At 42.5% G+C, this 12,257-nt stretch overlaps 1 protein-coding gene across 4 annotated transcripts in view; it reads right to left on the minus strand.

Annotated features, from left to right (window-relative positions):
* The window catches only part of DNAAF11 (dynein axonemal assembly factor 11), a 38,475-nt gene extending 28,024 nt beyond the window's left edge, over nucleotides 1-10,451 (minus strand). For 3 of the 4 annotated variants that reach the window (XM_035126075.3, XM_088675902.1, XM_088675904.1), the window contains exons 1-6: nucleotides 10,396-10,451; nucleotides 7,978-8,145; nucleotides 6,804-6,881; nucleotides 3,163-3,335; nucleotides 1,686-1,924; nucleotides 1,060-1,248 (exon numbers count right to left, since the gene is read on the minus strand). In XM_035126075.3, coding sequence (XP_034981966.2) covers nucleotides 1,060-1,248; nucleotides 1,686-1,924; nucleotides 3,163-3,335; nucleotides 6,804-6,881; nucleotides 7,978-8,145; nucleotides 10,396-10,405 — 857 coding nt within the window. In that variant the 5' untranslated portion in view covers nucleotides 10,406-10,451. The remainder of the gene's footprint in view (nucleotides 1-1,059; nucleotides 1,249-1,685; nucleotides 1,925-3,162; nucleotides 3,336-6,803; nucleotides 6,882-7,977; nucleotides 8,146-10,395) is intronic. The other variant, XM_088675903.1, reaches the window with a different exon arrangement.
* Nucleotides 10,452-12,257: the final 1,806 nt, after the last annotated feature.

Below are 12,257 nucleotides of genomic sequence, written 5' to 3' on the forward strand. Positions count from 1 at the left end.
CTTTGGGGCAGTGGGGGGCAGGCAGCTCACAGACCAGGGGCAGCAGCAGCATCTGCCCAAAGGACTCCCAAGGAGAGGGGAGAGGAGGAAGGAACACTCCACAAGAGAATGTATTCGGAAAAGGGAGATATGAGAAGCTGTCATCTCTGCAGGCAACGGGTGACATAACTGGGCTCCTGAGCCCCACAAGGGTGCTGCAGAAAGAATGTAGGTGGTTAAGGGATCCATGGACTCAACAAAGTTGAAAACCTCTGTATTAAGGGCTTAATATACTGATAGTAAGACCTTGAACTTGGTCCGGCAGCAAATAGGCAACCAGTGCAGATCTAGAGCATAGAGTATTTGAAGTGCTTCATATTCATTATCTCAGGAACCTCCACAAAGACACTGCAAAGTAGGCCACTATTATTTCCCACCCACCAAACACACTGCGGATGGTGCTGAAGGAGAACATCTTGCCTATTCTCCCAGCTACATGGGAGTAGCTTATCTAAAAGTAGCCCCTGCAACACTGGGATAAATTTTAAATTACTCAACCATCTGGGCAGAACCAGAGAGTGCAATTCTGGCACAGATACAAGATTTGAACCTGAGATTTCATGGTTCAGTCACCACTCAGCCAGTCGCATGATAGAATTTGACTGGTCCTGCCTAGTGGAGCGAGTGGGAGGAACAATCACCTTAACTTTTATCTGTAACCATGCACCTTGCTTTTCCCGTTGCTTTCACCACTGCTTTAAACTACTGCAGGGTACCACAGGACATTTATACAGGTACATTCTATAGCAGACACTCAACATTAGCAATATATTTGTGGTATCTTGGTTGGCATAATAGTTATTGCCCTACTATGGATTCTGGATTTTGTTTCTTAACAGGCCCACACAGCTATCTCTACTTTTTTTATTTCTGCAATAAAGATGTGCAGATTATATATAGTCATTAGATCTAAGTGATGCTGAATGCCACTGAGATAGAGGGGACATAAACAAACAATATTTGGTATTGTGGATAAGTGAAAATCAGTGCAAACATGGCAAAAGTGCATTAGAATTATACCTTTTTTCCTTTGCTTTATTTTTCTCTTCAATATATCTGTGAGCTTCTAACCTAGCCTCTGGAGTATGAGGCGTGGGTTCCTCCCAAAAGGCTCTCTCTTCTTCGTCATCCTCCTTTATCACTAAATCACGGTATTCATTTCCTTCTTCAGCCTTCTGCTGGTTCTCTCTCTCTGTTGCAGAGTATGGGCTGAAAAAGGCAACATGCACACAAAGTATCTTTGAAGCTTTATTAATTTTAAATCACACCCCGCTTTTCAATCATATTTCTGGCATGCTTTACATTATAATAAAATATGATTGAAAGTGGCCGCTAAAAATTTAAAAGTCTGGGAATAAAAATGTTTTCACCGGGCGTTAAAAGTTTAGCAATGTGGATGCCAGGCAAGCCTCATAGAGGACGTACTAATTATGGTGCCACCACAGAGAAGGCCATTTCTCCAGTTTACACCTATTTTGCTTCAGATGGCAGGGCAGATACTGATGGAGATACTCAGCACATGAGAGCCCCATGTGACCTAGAGACATATGATAGCCTACCCTTATGTTACACATACGTCTTTCCAGGGCAGAAAATAAATCAGTATCAAGAGAAAGATATAAAATGGGCTGATAAAAAACACTTACATGGTGTTATTGATGTCTGTGTACCACCGTCCATCGTATCCTGGATTATATTTCTTTTGATTCTCGTTTTTCTTCTTCTTCTCCTGCTTTTCTTGTATCCTTCTCTGTGCCTCTTCTTTTTCTTGTCTTCTTTTAATGAGGTAGGCCTTCTCCTGCTCTTGGATATGTTTTGCTACCTCAGGGTAGCTCTGTAAAGCCTGAATCCTCTCTGAACGTCCTATCTCTTTAGAATCCAAAAACTTAAAGGGAGGGAACAAAATAAAAGTTCAATACAAACACCAAAGAAATCCATCCCCATTCAATCATTTTTATTTACTCCATTTTAGTATACAACTGAAATAAAAACTACCCACTGCTTCTCCATGATGCTTGACTTCAGCAAACTATAGCTTGTTTAAAGCCCAGGAGACTAACCTTCTTCAGTCCAAGGATCACACTGGCTCACTGCAAAATCAGCTTATTGTGGCTTTTCCACATTATGGCAAAGTATGATTTCCAGTTATACCAGAACCGGGCCATTGTCGCTTTGCCAAAATTTATAGCTATGGAGATTACTTCATGCCACACTGTGTATGTTTCTTAAAGCTACTTTACGCAAATCATTTTTAAATTCGTGAAGGAAATAGAAATTTTAGACAAGAGTCTAAAACATAATTACATGTGGACTAGTTTTTACAACCCATTAACGAGACTGGTGTACATACAGCTATGTTTTGCTCAGGAAAAATCAAAAGCAAGTCAGTCAGTGGCCATAAACCTGACTTTCACCAATTCCTTCTTTTCATCTTGCCTAGTAAATATCAGGTGAAAAGATTAAAATATGCCAAATTTGCCTCTGGTTAAAAACCATAGTTAAGAAGCATACTTCCTTTATTTTTAGATCATGCATCCGTGTGTTGGAAGAGGTATCATCTTAGAGAAGGAAATCCATCCTATGTTCCCCTTTTAGGATGGTACTGGCAATATGCTTATTTATAAGGACATGTGTTAAAAATAATTAAGAAATTATATCCTGTCCAATTAATCAAATGCATGTTTTTAGTTGATTAACAGTTCAGACCTATGCAACGCAAACATATACAACAACTTTCCACATTAGCTATTTATAGACAACAGGTCAAAACATAGTTATTTGTCCCAGCCACTGGAACCTGATGGTGCCAATACTGGTTAGAGTTGAGGCATAGTGCTGCTGTTTTTACAGTGGATATGTGGTTTTTTCTTTGTTTTATATTGCTGTTTATACTGCATGTTGTATTATCAGCCACACTGTGCTCTGATCTGGAGGAAGGGCAGAGTATTAAAACTTTGAATTAATTAATTCATGTCTAAGCCCTACTGAGAGTTCAACTGGTAAAACAAATGAACCAAATTAATGCGACATCTCTAATCTATATTTTGCTTTAGTGTGTTGGGTTAACCTGGCCCTTGACACAAAGAAAGGGTGCTTGCAGTTCATATTTTACATGAGACGTACTTTGAGTTGATGAAGGGTAGCAACGACAAACTGCCTATAACCTTCAAAATCAGTGCAGGGGTTTCCGGTAAGGAAGAGCTCTTTAAGGTGTATGTTGTTTTTCAGGGTCTTAACACTGGACAATTCTCCAACGAAATTAGCTGTCAAATCCAGCTTCTGCAAATCTTCACAGCCTGTTTGGCAAATATGAGAGGTTTTTATTATTATTTAAAAAATCATTATTAACTCTGCATTTAATAAGCACACCCTCTCACCTCTGGGTCATCATGGGACAAAGCTCTTGCTTGTCTTTCATTTCACAAACACAAATGTCAGATTCTAAGAAGATAAAAATTATGACAGTGTGCTTGTTTTTAATTCAGACTTCTTATAAAACAGAAGAGTCAATTAAATACAATGTTCATTTGAAATGTGTAAAAATGGAGAGCTACCTGCAGAGTTTGCTTCTGGCCTATCTAGTCCAGCATCCTGTTCTCACAGTGGCCAACCAGATGCCTGTGGGAAATGAGCAGGATTCGAGCACAACAGCACCCTCTCTTCCTGTGCTTTCCAGCAGCTGGTATTCAGAAAGCACTGCTGCCTCCAACTGTGGAGGCAGAGCACAGGCATCATGACTAGCAGCCGTCGATTGCCCTCGCCTACATGAATTTGTCTAATCCTCTTTTAAAGCCATTCTAAGTTGGTGGCCATCACTGCCTCATGTGGGAGGGAGTTCCACAGTTTAACTATGTACTGTGTGAAGAAGTACTTTATTTTATCTTCATTTATTTATCTACCTTAATGGCTTTAACGAGAACACATCTGTAGACCTAAATAAATGGAACAATTAATGTCTCTCTACTGACTTGCCATTTGGTAACCACATTTATAGCTGATACCTTTCCGGATCCTATACAAGAGGATTATTTAAATTATTTTGGCAACCTTGCCCTGAAACATTGCCCCTTTGCTGGACTGCTGCTTTGCCCAACCAGCATACAAGAAATCTTAGCCTTAACACTCCTGTAGCAGAGGGAACAGTATGGAACTGTTAACTGCTATCATTTCTGTCCTGCACATGCTTCCTGTATTTAGACCATTTGCTCCCTCCTATTCTCTACATGTGGTCACTAGGAACTTTTGCTTTCCTTTGATCGTAGACATGTTATAGGTTGGATATAATCCATTAGAGGTGCTTAGCCTGGGGCAGACCCCATCTCAAAAAAGGGACAAATTCGATCAGATTATATATAATATGTCTAAGATTTATGGTTTTATGTGACCCATATGATTAGAGGGTTAATTTTGCAACTCTGAGCTTCCAAAGTGGAATTTTTTTAGTCGATACAGTTGTCTCACATAAGAGCAGGATGAAATCAGAAGGGAGAAACAGTAGTGCTCCAGAGATATGCGCAATAATATACTGGGAACTTCATTTATATTCTGATTAATCTTAGCATTCATTTGGGCTATTATCAGTTTCCATTTTTAAGGAGACTCTAGCTACAGCAATATGCTTCTGCCTTGCACACTGAACGCTTCTCCTGCAATTGGTTGCTAAATTGGTCTGTGATTTTTCCACATTCTTTCATAACTGGCTTGCACTGTGAAAAATGTAACTAACATTCAGAAGTGACTCCCCCTAATCTCAGTCAGACTTAATTTTGGGTAAATGGGTCTAGAACACAGCCCCACACTGCAATCTTACACAGGTCTACTGAAAAGTAAACTCCACAGTTTTCAGCAGAACTTACTCCCAAAAAAGTCTGTGCAGGATTGCAACCTAACTACATTATCTGATTTACTCTGCTGAAAGATGGGATAACAAGATGAAAAGGTGGACCGGGCTCCTGAACCTTTAATAGATGTATAGAAAAGTGGATTTCAGCCCTGAAGCACATCATGCAAGCTGCACCTGCTGAAGTCCCCTCTTCTACAGTTTTCAAATGGCTGCCCTCCTACACCAGGCATCCCCAAACTTCGGCCCTCCAGATGTTTTGGACTACAGTTCCCATCATCCCTAACCACTGGTCCTCTTAGCTAGGGATCATGGGAGTTGTAGGCCAAAACATCTGGAGGGCCGCAGTTTGGGGGTGCCTGTCCTACACAATCAGATTAACAAATGAAGCAGATATTGAGCCAGACCATTGGTCCATCTTTCATGGCCACAGCCTCCAGCTTACGAGTCAGAGGTAGAAGAGCTGCCCAAATCTAGGGCTGCTGCATGACCAGCTAGGGAATTGGACCTGGTTCTCAAGGCTGATGATTCGGAGCCCATGGAACCTTAGGCTGGTGGTCAAGAACTTGTAGAGCCTGAGTCAGGAAACTCACAGATGCCGTTCTCTGAGCCTGACTCGCTGGAGGACTCTAGTCCCTCCTGCACTGCTGTGTCTACACACCAGGTGGGAGTTCACAGAAAGAATGAGAGGCACTTGTCTTCAAGCCAAAGAGACAACCCTCTAAGATCCATAGTCTTCAGGCCAAAGGACTAGAGCCTGGAAAGGGCAGAATGGAGGAAAGTACTCATAAAAGCCAGTTTACCTCCAGCCTTTGTTGAAGCAAGCTGAACACTTGGAACTATCCATGGCTGGCTGGCCTTGACTCTATTGCCACCTGGCATGGCAGAGTCAGGACATCACTGAGCCAGCAGCATCTACTCTAGCTGGCAGTAGCTCTCTGAGATTTCAGACATAAAGCAGAGATTCCAAGGGTGAAACTAAGCTATGTTCCTTTCTGCTTGTGTGCACACCTGCTTTCCATCTGCCCAACCTGCACATTATATAAACAAACAAAACAGGTCTCCAGCATTTTCTCCTCGCAATAAAAGTCTCCCCCTAGAGCCTCCTGCTTTTTGTAGGAGAGAAACAGTGACATGCTTGAACTATTAGAAGCTCACATTTTGTTCTCAAAATCAAGTCCGTCCCCCCCAAGAATTCTAGAAACAGCATAGCCAAGGATCCATTTCTAGAGATGAGGATGAGGCAGGCATACTGGAATATACTGGCTCTAAATTAATCTTACCACCATTTAAATGCACAGTCTTACAGAAGATATTTGGGTCCGATTGCACAGCTACCTTTTGGCTAGCTTGCATAGTTCAGCAGTCCAACTGCTGCACTGGAGACTTGGGCAATCACTCGAAATATATTGCCATGGCTATTTAAGCACAATACTCCAAGCTTCAATCTAGTGTCATGCCAACTCACTCAAACAATGTTATCAACAAAATTCTGTGGGCTGGAGGACCTATTGTGTAAAGAGCACGTACAATGTTTTGAGGTCACAGGGTGTTGGGAAAGGATCCCCTGCAGACAAAAATTAAGTGAGAACAGGTCTCTTCCTCTCCCAGACTAATGAATAAGCCTGGCATGGAAGTACTTATCTTGAGCCTCACCTATCAATTCAAGGAGGTGTCTCAAGCTGGATAAAGTTTGTTCCACTTGCTGAATGCAAACATCTCTGCTTGATATTCCTTCTGTTGACAGGTTCAATAACTTGAACCAAGACAAGTTAATAAATATCTGCTTCTGAGAAACAGAAAATCCATGTATGCCCAGAATCCAGCAGGGTTTCCGCAGTACTAGTCTCTATCAAAAACAGATGAATCCCTTTCCATATTAACAAGTATGACTTACATTTTTCTTGTAAGGCAAAGAGCTTACCTTCCAAATTCTCAATTTTTTCAATGTTGTTTAAAGCCAAATTTAAATATTCAAGCTTCTTCAGTTTGCTAACATTTTCTGAAACAGAATTTATTACTGATCACGTCAATCTGCAAGGTTAGGCTTAATAAAGAAGATAATACGTAGTTTTAAAATTACCAACCAAACAGAAATTAAAACAGACAAAAAAAAGTCTTCAAGAAACCAAAAGACCAGAGTGTTATTATTCCTATTATTATTCATTTTATTTCTGTACCTCTCACTATATTTTAAGGGGAGGAATCAAAGCATTACCATTCCACTCAGATAAATTATAGCTTTGGGATTAAACATACAAAACTTCAACGTTGGAAAAGGCAAAACACAATGAATTGAGAATATTCTGATCCAGAAGAGGCGGAGTTGCCTGACCACTGCAAGGATTCAGTGGGTTAAGTCAAAATATCATTCTACATTCTTAGAAGACTAGTGAATGAATTCAGTTCAAAGGGAAGGGGAATTGAGATGACTGTGGCTCTGCTAATAATGAGATTGGATCTCTGTCCCCAAAAAGCAGCATTCTGGGAGTAGGAACAGGCAGCAATGATTTAAGCAGGATGCTCACATGACCTGACAAGCTATTTTAAAGGCGTGTTCTCACTTTGACAGGCTTGGACCAGCTCAGCAGGCAGAAGCCTTGCTCCTGAAGGAGTTTTGGATCTGGCATCACTCTACGCTGGCTTAAAATGGCAGCTTGCTTTACACCAGCTCCTTGAGATTAAGGGAGTGATCCTATACTGTACACCAGGCATCCCCAAACTTCGGCCCTCCAGATGTTTTGGACTACAATTCCCATCATCTCTGACCACTGGTCCTGTTAGCTAGGGATCATGGGAGTTGTAGGCCAAAACATCTGGAGGGCCGCAGTTTGGGGATGCCTGCTGTACACAATTTACTCAACACATCTGTAAGTTTCAGAGGAAGCAGAAAGGTAAATTAATGAACAACTTCCTGGTTATAGCTTGTGAACAATTCGTATAGGACAAAACAGAAAGGAGTTTTTGAAAGCTGCTTTCTTTTCTTAAAACGTTATGGGCCTTGAACACCTTGTCCCTTTTAAAACTTTTCCCTCCCAATATCATCTTAGACCATTTTCAGCTGTCAGGCAGATTAATACATCGCTGAGTTTACTCACCAATTTTGGGGATCAGGTTATATTGAAGGTACAGAATTTTCAAATCCCGGCACCATTTGTCAAGATGTTCTATTTTCTCTATATTCTGCTGGTGTAAGGAAATTTCTTCCAAGGAAAAGATTTCACAGTTGTTATGTTCTGCCCTTTGTCTAACTAGCTCTTCCGTGACTGAAAGAAACAACATAGTAAATATAGAAGCAATTCTTTCCATAAAGTAAGGCCACATTCATTGCCTTAGAAAGGTATCAAATCCAGAAGTGAGTTTTATATACTCACTTCTGTATTTGATAACTTTCTAAGGCAATACTTCTTGCAATAGCATATAAAAATAGAAGCTGCCCATTGGTCCATCTAGTTCACTAATGTTGACAATGACTGGCAGCAGTTCTCCAGAGTCTCGGACAGGACTCTTTCCTAGTCCTACCTGAAGATGCTGGGGATTGAACCTGAGACGTTCTATGGTATATAAAATATGTGTTTTGTGGGGAAATTAATCTCATGACAGGAGAAAACAACATCAGCTTGATTAAATGATGGGCAGAACTGATTTGTGGGGAAATTAATCTCATGACAGGAGAAAACAACAACATCAGCTTGATTAAATGATGGGCAGAATGCATTCCAAAGCTGTTTTTGTGGGAGATTTTGCAATTATACCTAACAATGCATGCCTATGATAGTTAGTAAATGAAGAGATTAAAGACCACAGAGCTGTAAATCTCTAGAAAAGGCTCAGCTAAGTCATGCTCCCTCATCTTGGGGGAGGGAGGAAGTAGGGCTTGTTTCCTGTTCTGTTTCCTTTCTTTTTGAACCAGGTAAACGACCAGGTGCATGAGACTGGGGCTACTGAATACCAGAATCCATGTTTGAAACTAACTGTTGCAATTTGTACTGCAAAAGTTTTTACTTGTGTTGTTTTTGCTGTAGCACTGAATGATGCATGAATGAGACTTCTGATTACTGTAAGTAAAATGTTTAAACTTACTTAAGTTTGTAGTCTATTCACTATGAGAGAGGGGTAGAGGTGGGGGGGGGCACATTGTGAGCGCTTAGTAGTTTTAAATTACTTTCTTTTGTCCTGAAGTGCTCAGAAAAAAATATGTCCAAACCTTTCTACAATGTCTACTTTTAGTTAAGTATTTTTATTTATTTACTTGATTGGGGGGGAGAGCTATCCCCACCACCACCACCACCACCACCCCCCTTGCCTCTGCACATGCTCTTGACTTGGAAATCCCTTCTGCACATGCTCTTGGGCTGACAGAACCAGGAACGCCCTCTGCATATGTGCAGAGATGCGCTCTTCCCTGTACCGGAAGATGTCCTCTGCAAGTGCTCAGGCCCACCGGCTTCAAAGTCATTTCCCCTTTGCTTGAGAAGCGCTCTCTGCACATGCTCTTGGCTTGGGGGGAAATGCCTCCTCAATAATAATGTGCTGGATTTACGTATAAGCTAAACAAGCTATAGCTTAGGGCCCCACTCTCTTGGGTGCCCCCCCCAATAATTAAAGGAAAAACAACAACTGGATGTACATTTGCAAAATATAAGCTAAAAAACAAATAAAATCGTTTTAAGTCAGAGCTTAATAATTATTTCACTATTAATATACTTCTTAATTGTATTTCAGTATTAATATACTTCTTCTTAATTGTATTTCAGTTCAACAATTACTTTGATAAAATACATATTTTGTTATGCGCAAATGGCTTTAGATACCTATTAGGTCCATAAATTACCATATACAGTAGCATATATTCAACACAAAAAACAGTGACAATTTGTTGTGACAAAGGACTTATAAAGAGACCCATTACCTTCAGTAGCTTAGGGCCTCATCAAACCTAAATCCGGCCCTGAATAATAATAATGCCCCGTCCATCTGACTGGGTGGCCCCAGTCACTCTGGGTAATAATAATAATAATAATAATAATTGGGCCCCGCCCAGGTAACATGACACATTAAAAGAAACTTCCCTATGAGGGCTGCCTTCAGGTGCCTTCTAAAAGTTATGCAGCTGTTTAGCTACGGTGTGGGGAGAAAGGACGCTCCCTGACTTCTGCACATGCTCCAGAGACAGGCGGGAGGTGGAAGAAAACACCTGGAGCAAAGAGGCGCAGGGGGGTGTCCGGAAAGGACGTGGGAACTGCATTTCCCAGGAGGCATTGCGGGCGGGGCGGGGCCCTGGACCGGGTCGCGTGCTTTGAGCGACAGTTACCGGTACAAACGACGGTTGGCCGCGCGGCCCTGCTCTGAAGACGCTTTGCTGCTGTTCTCTCAGGGGGAACCGGTTCCAGGGCTCCCCCCTCCCCCCCCCACAAAAAACACCCTCCGCCCCATTTTTCCCTCAGGCTCGGCGCCAAGGGGTTCGCACCCCTTCCCCACCCCGCCGGTGAAGACGCGAGGAAAGCGGGACTCACTGCGCCCCATGGCTGCTCGCGAGGCCTACGCTTTGCTTCGGCGGCTGCCTCCTCCTAACAGCCAACGCCGTCGCCATGGCAACCGAGCGCAGGAGGCGGGGCCCAGCCGGCGGTTTATTTTACAGTATGTTCCTCTTTCCTCGCGGCGGCTAAAGAGGTAAGAGCTTAGGGGGAGGCGAAATGGAACTCTCTCCGTACAGGTAGGTAGCCGTGTTGGTCTGAGTCGAAGCAAAATAAAAAAATTCCTTCAGTAGCACCTTAAAGACCAACTAAGTTTATATTTTGGTATGAGCTTTCGTGTGCATGCACACTTCTTCAGATACACTAGAAACAGAAGTGTCAGACCCTATATATATATACAGAGGGTGGTGGGGGTGGGTGGGAATGGGAGATGGGCTGATGGGAGTGGTAAACCTGTAGATGGATGTTAATGGCTGCTGATGGCTGCAATTAGTCCTGGGCTGAGGTGCTAAAGAAAGCTTGATCATGCATAATGAGATAAGAATCCGATGTCTCTATTCATCCCAGGTGCTTCCATGGTTTTAAGCTTGGTAATGATTTCCAATTCAGCAACTTCCCTTTCCAGTCTGTTCCTGAAATTTCTCTGTAATAAAACAGCTGCTTTGAGATCTTGTATAGAATGTCCTGGGAGATTGAAGTGTTCTCCTACTGGTTTTTCAGTCTTATGGTTCCTGATGTCAGATTTATGTCCATTTATCCATTTATCTCTCCGTACAATTCAGGCACCGAACCGGACGACGCCGAGTGGCTTCTCTCGCGGGGTTTTATGCCCACGCTTGTGTTTCCAGAGCTGGTTCCCAGCAACACGAACGTAGAGACATGCCGGCAGGGGCGAGGGGGTGCATTGTAGGGCCAACGAAATGCCTAGTCATCCCCGGGCTCGCTATCTGGACTTGGGGAAGGAGTTAGAAAGCAGGGAGGCAGTTCGGTTTTGTGCCAGAAGTGTCAGACAACACTACGTTGGTTCAGGTAGGTAGCCGTGTTGGTCTGACGCAGTCGAAATAAAAAAGTGTCCAGTAGCATCTTAGAGACCAACTAAGTTTTTTCTGGGTATAAGCTTTCGTGTGCATGCACACTTCTTCAGATACGTTGGGTTCTCACCCCTTTGGTGGGAAGGATCTTTTGTCTTTTGCGTCCCCCAGTTCGCCGCCCCCACGGCGGGGACAGCCCTCCCACGTTGCCAGTATTTTTGTGCCGCTTTTCATTCGGATGACTATCAAAGCGGCTTGAAAAACAATGGATAACACCAACATAATAGAGGAACACGAATGCGGCACGGATCAAGCCACGAGCTCACCTGCGCTTTGCGAAATAAACGTTTTAATCTCGAAAGTGGCTTCGCTTGTGTTGGGAGACATGCTAAACAACGCCCCACTGCGGCTTGAAAAGGGGAAGTATTGTTGTTTGTAAAATTTGTATGCCACCCCTTCACCCAAAGATTTCAAGGAGGAATTTCACAGCATAAAAATGAAAAACAAAATGCATGATTAAAAACAGGACAGTAACACAAACACACACGCACACACTTAAAAGGACATAGGATGTTGATCAACAGAAGGCCTGGTTGAATAGGAACATTTTCGCAGGGGCCTGAAGCTGTGCAATTTTATTTTTTTATTCAATTTCTAGGTTGTTCTTCATCCATACAGGGAACTCCCTGGACTTAATTAAACTTAAGGAACTCACTGCCCATAGTCACAGCTTTAAAATCTTCCTGAGAAGATTGGACTGATTCAGGCCCTTGGGACTTTTATGGCTTATTGGCCATGGCAGCTAAATAGAACCTCCAGGTCCAGAAGCAGCATACCTCTATTAAGGGGAAGTTGTGGCAGAGAGGGAAG

The sequence above is a fragment of the Zootoca vivipara genome, chromosome 8 (genome assembly GCF_965207765.1).
Source record: "Zootoca vivipara chromosome 8, rZooViv2.hap1.1, whole genome shotgun sequence".
NCBI classification, from domain to species: domain Eukaryota; kingdom Metazoa; phylum Chordata; class Lepidosauria; order Squamata; family Lacertidae; genus Zootoca; species Zootoca vivipara.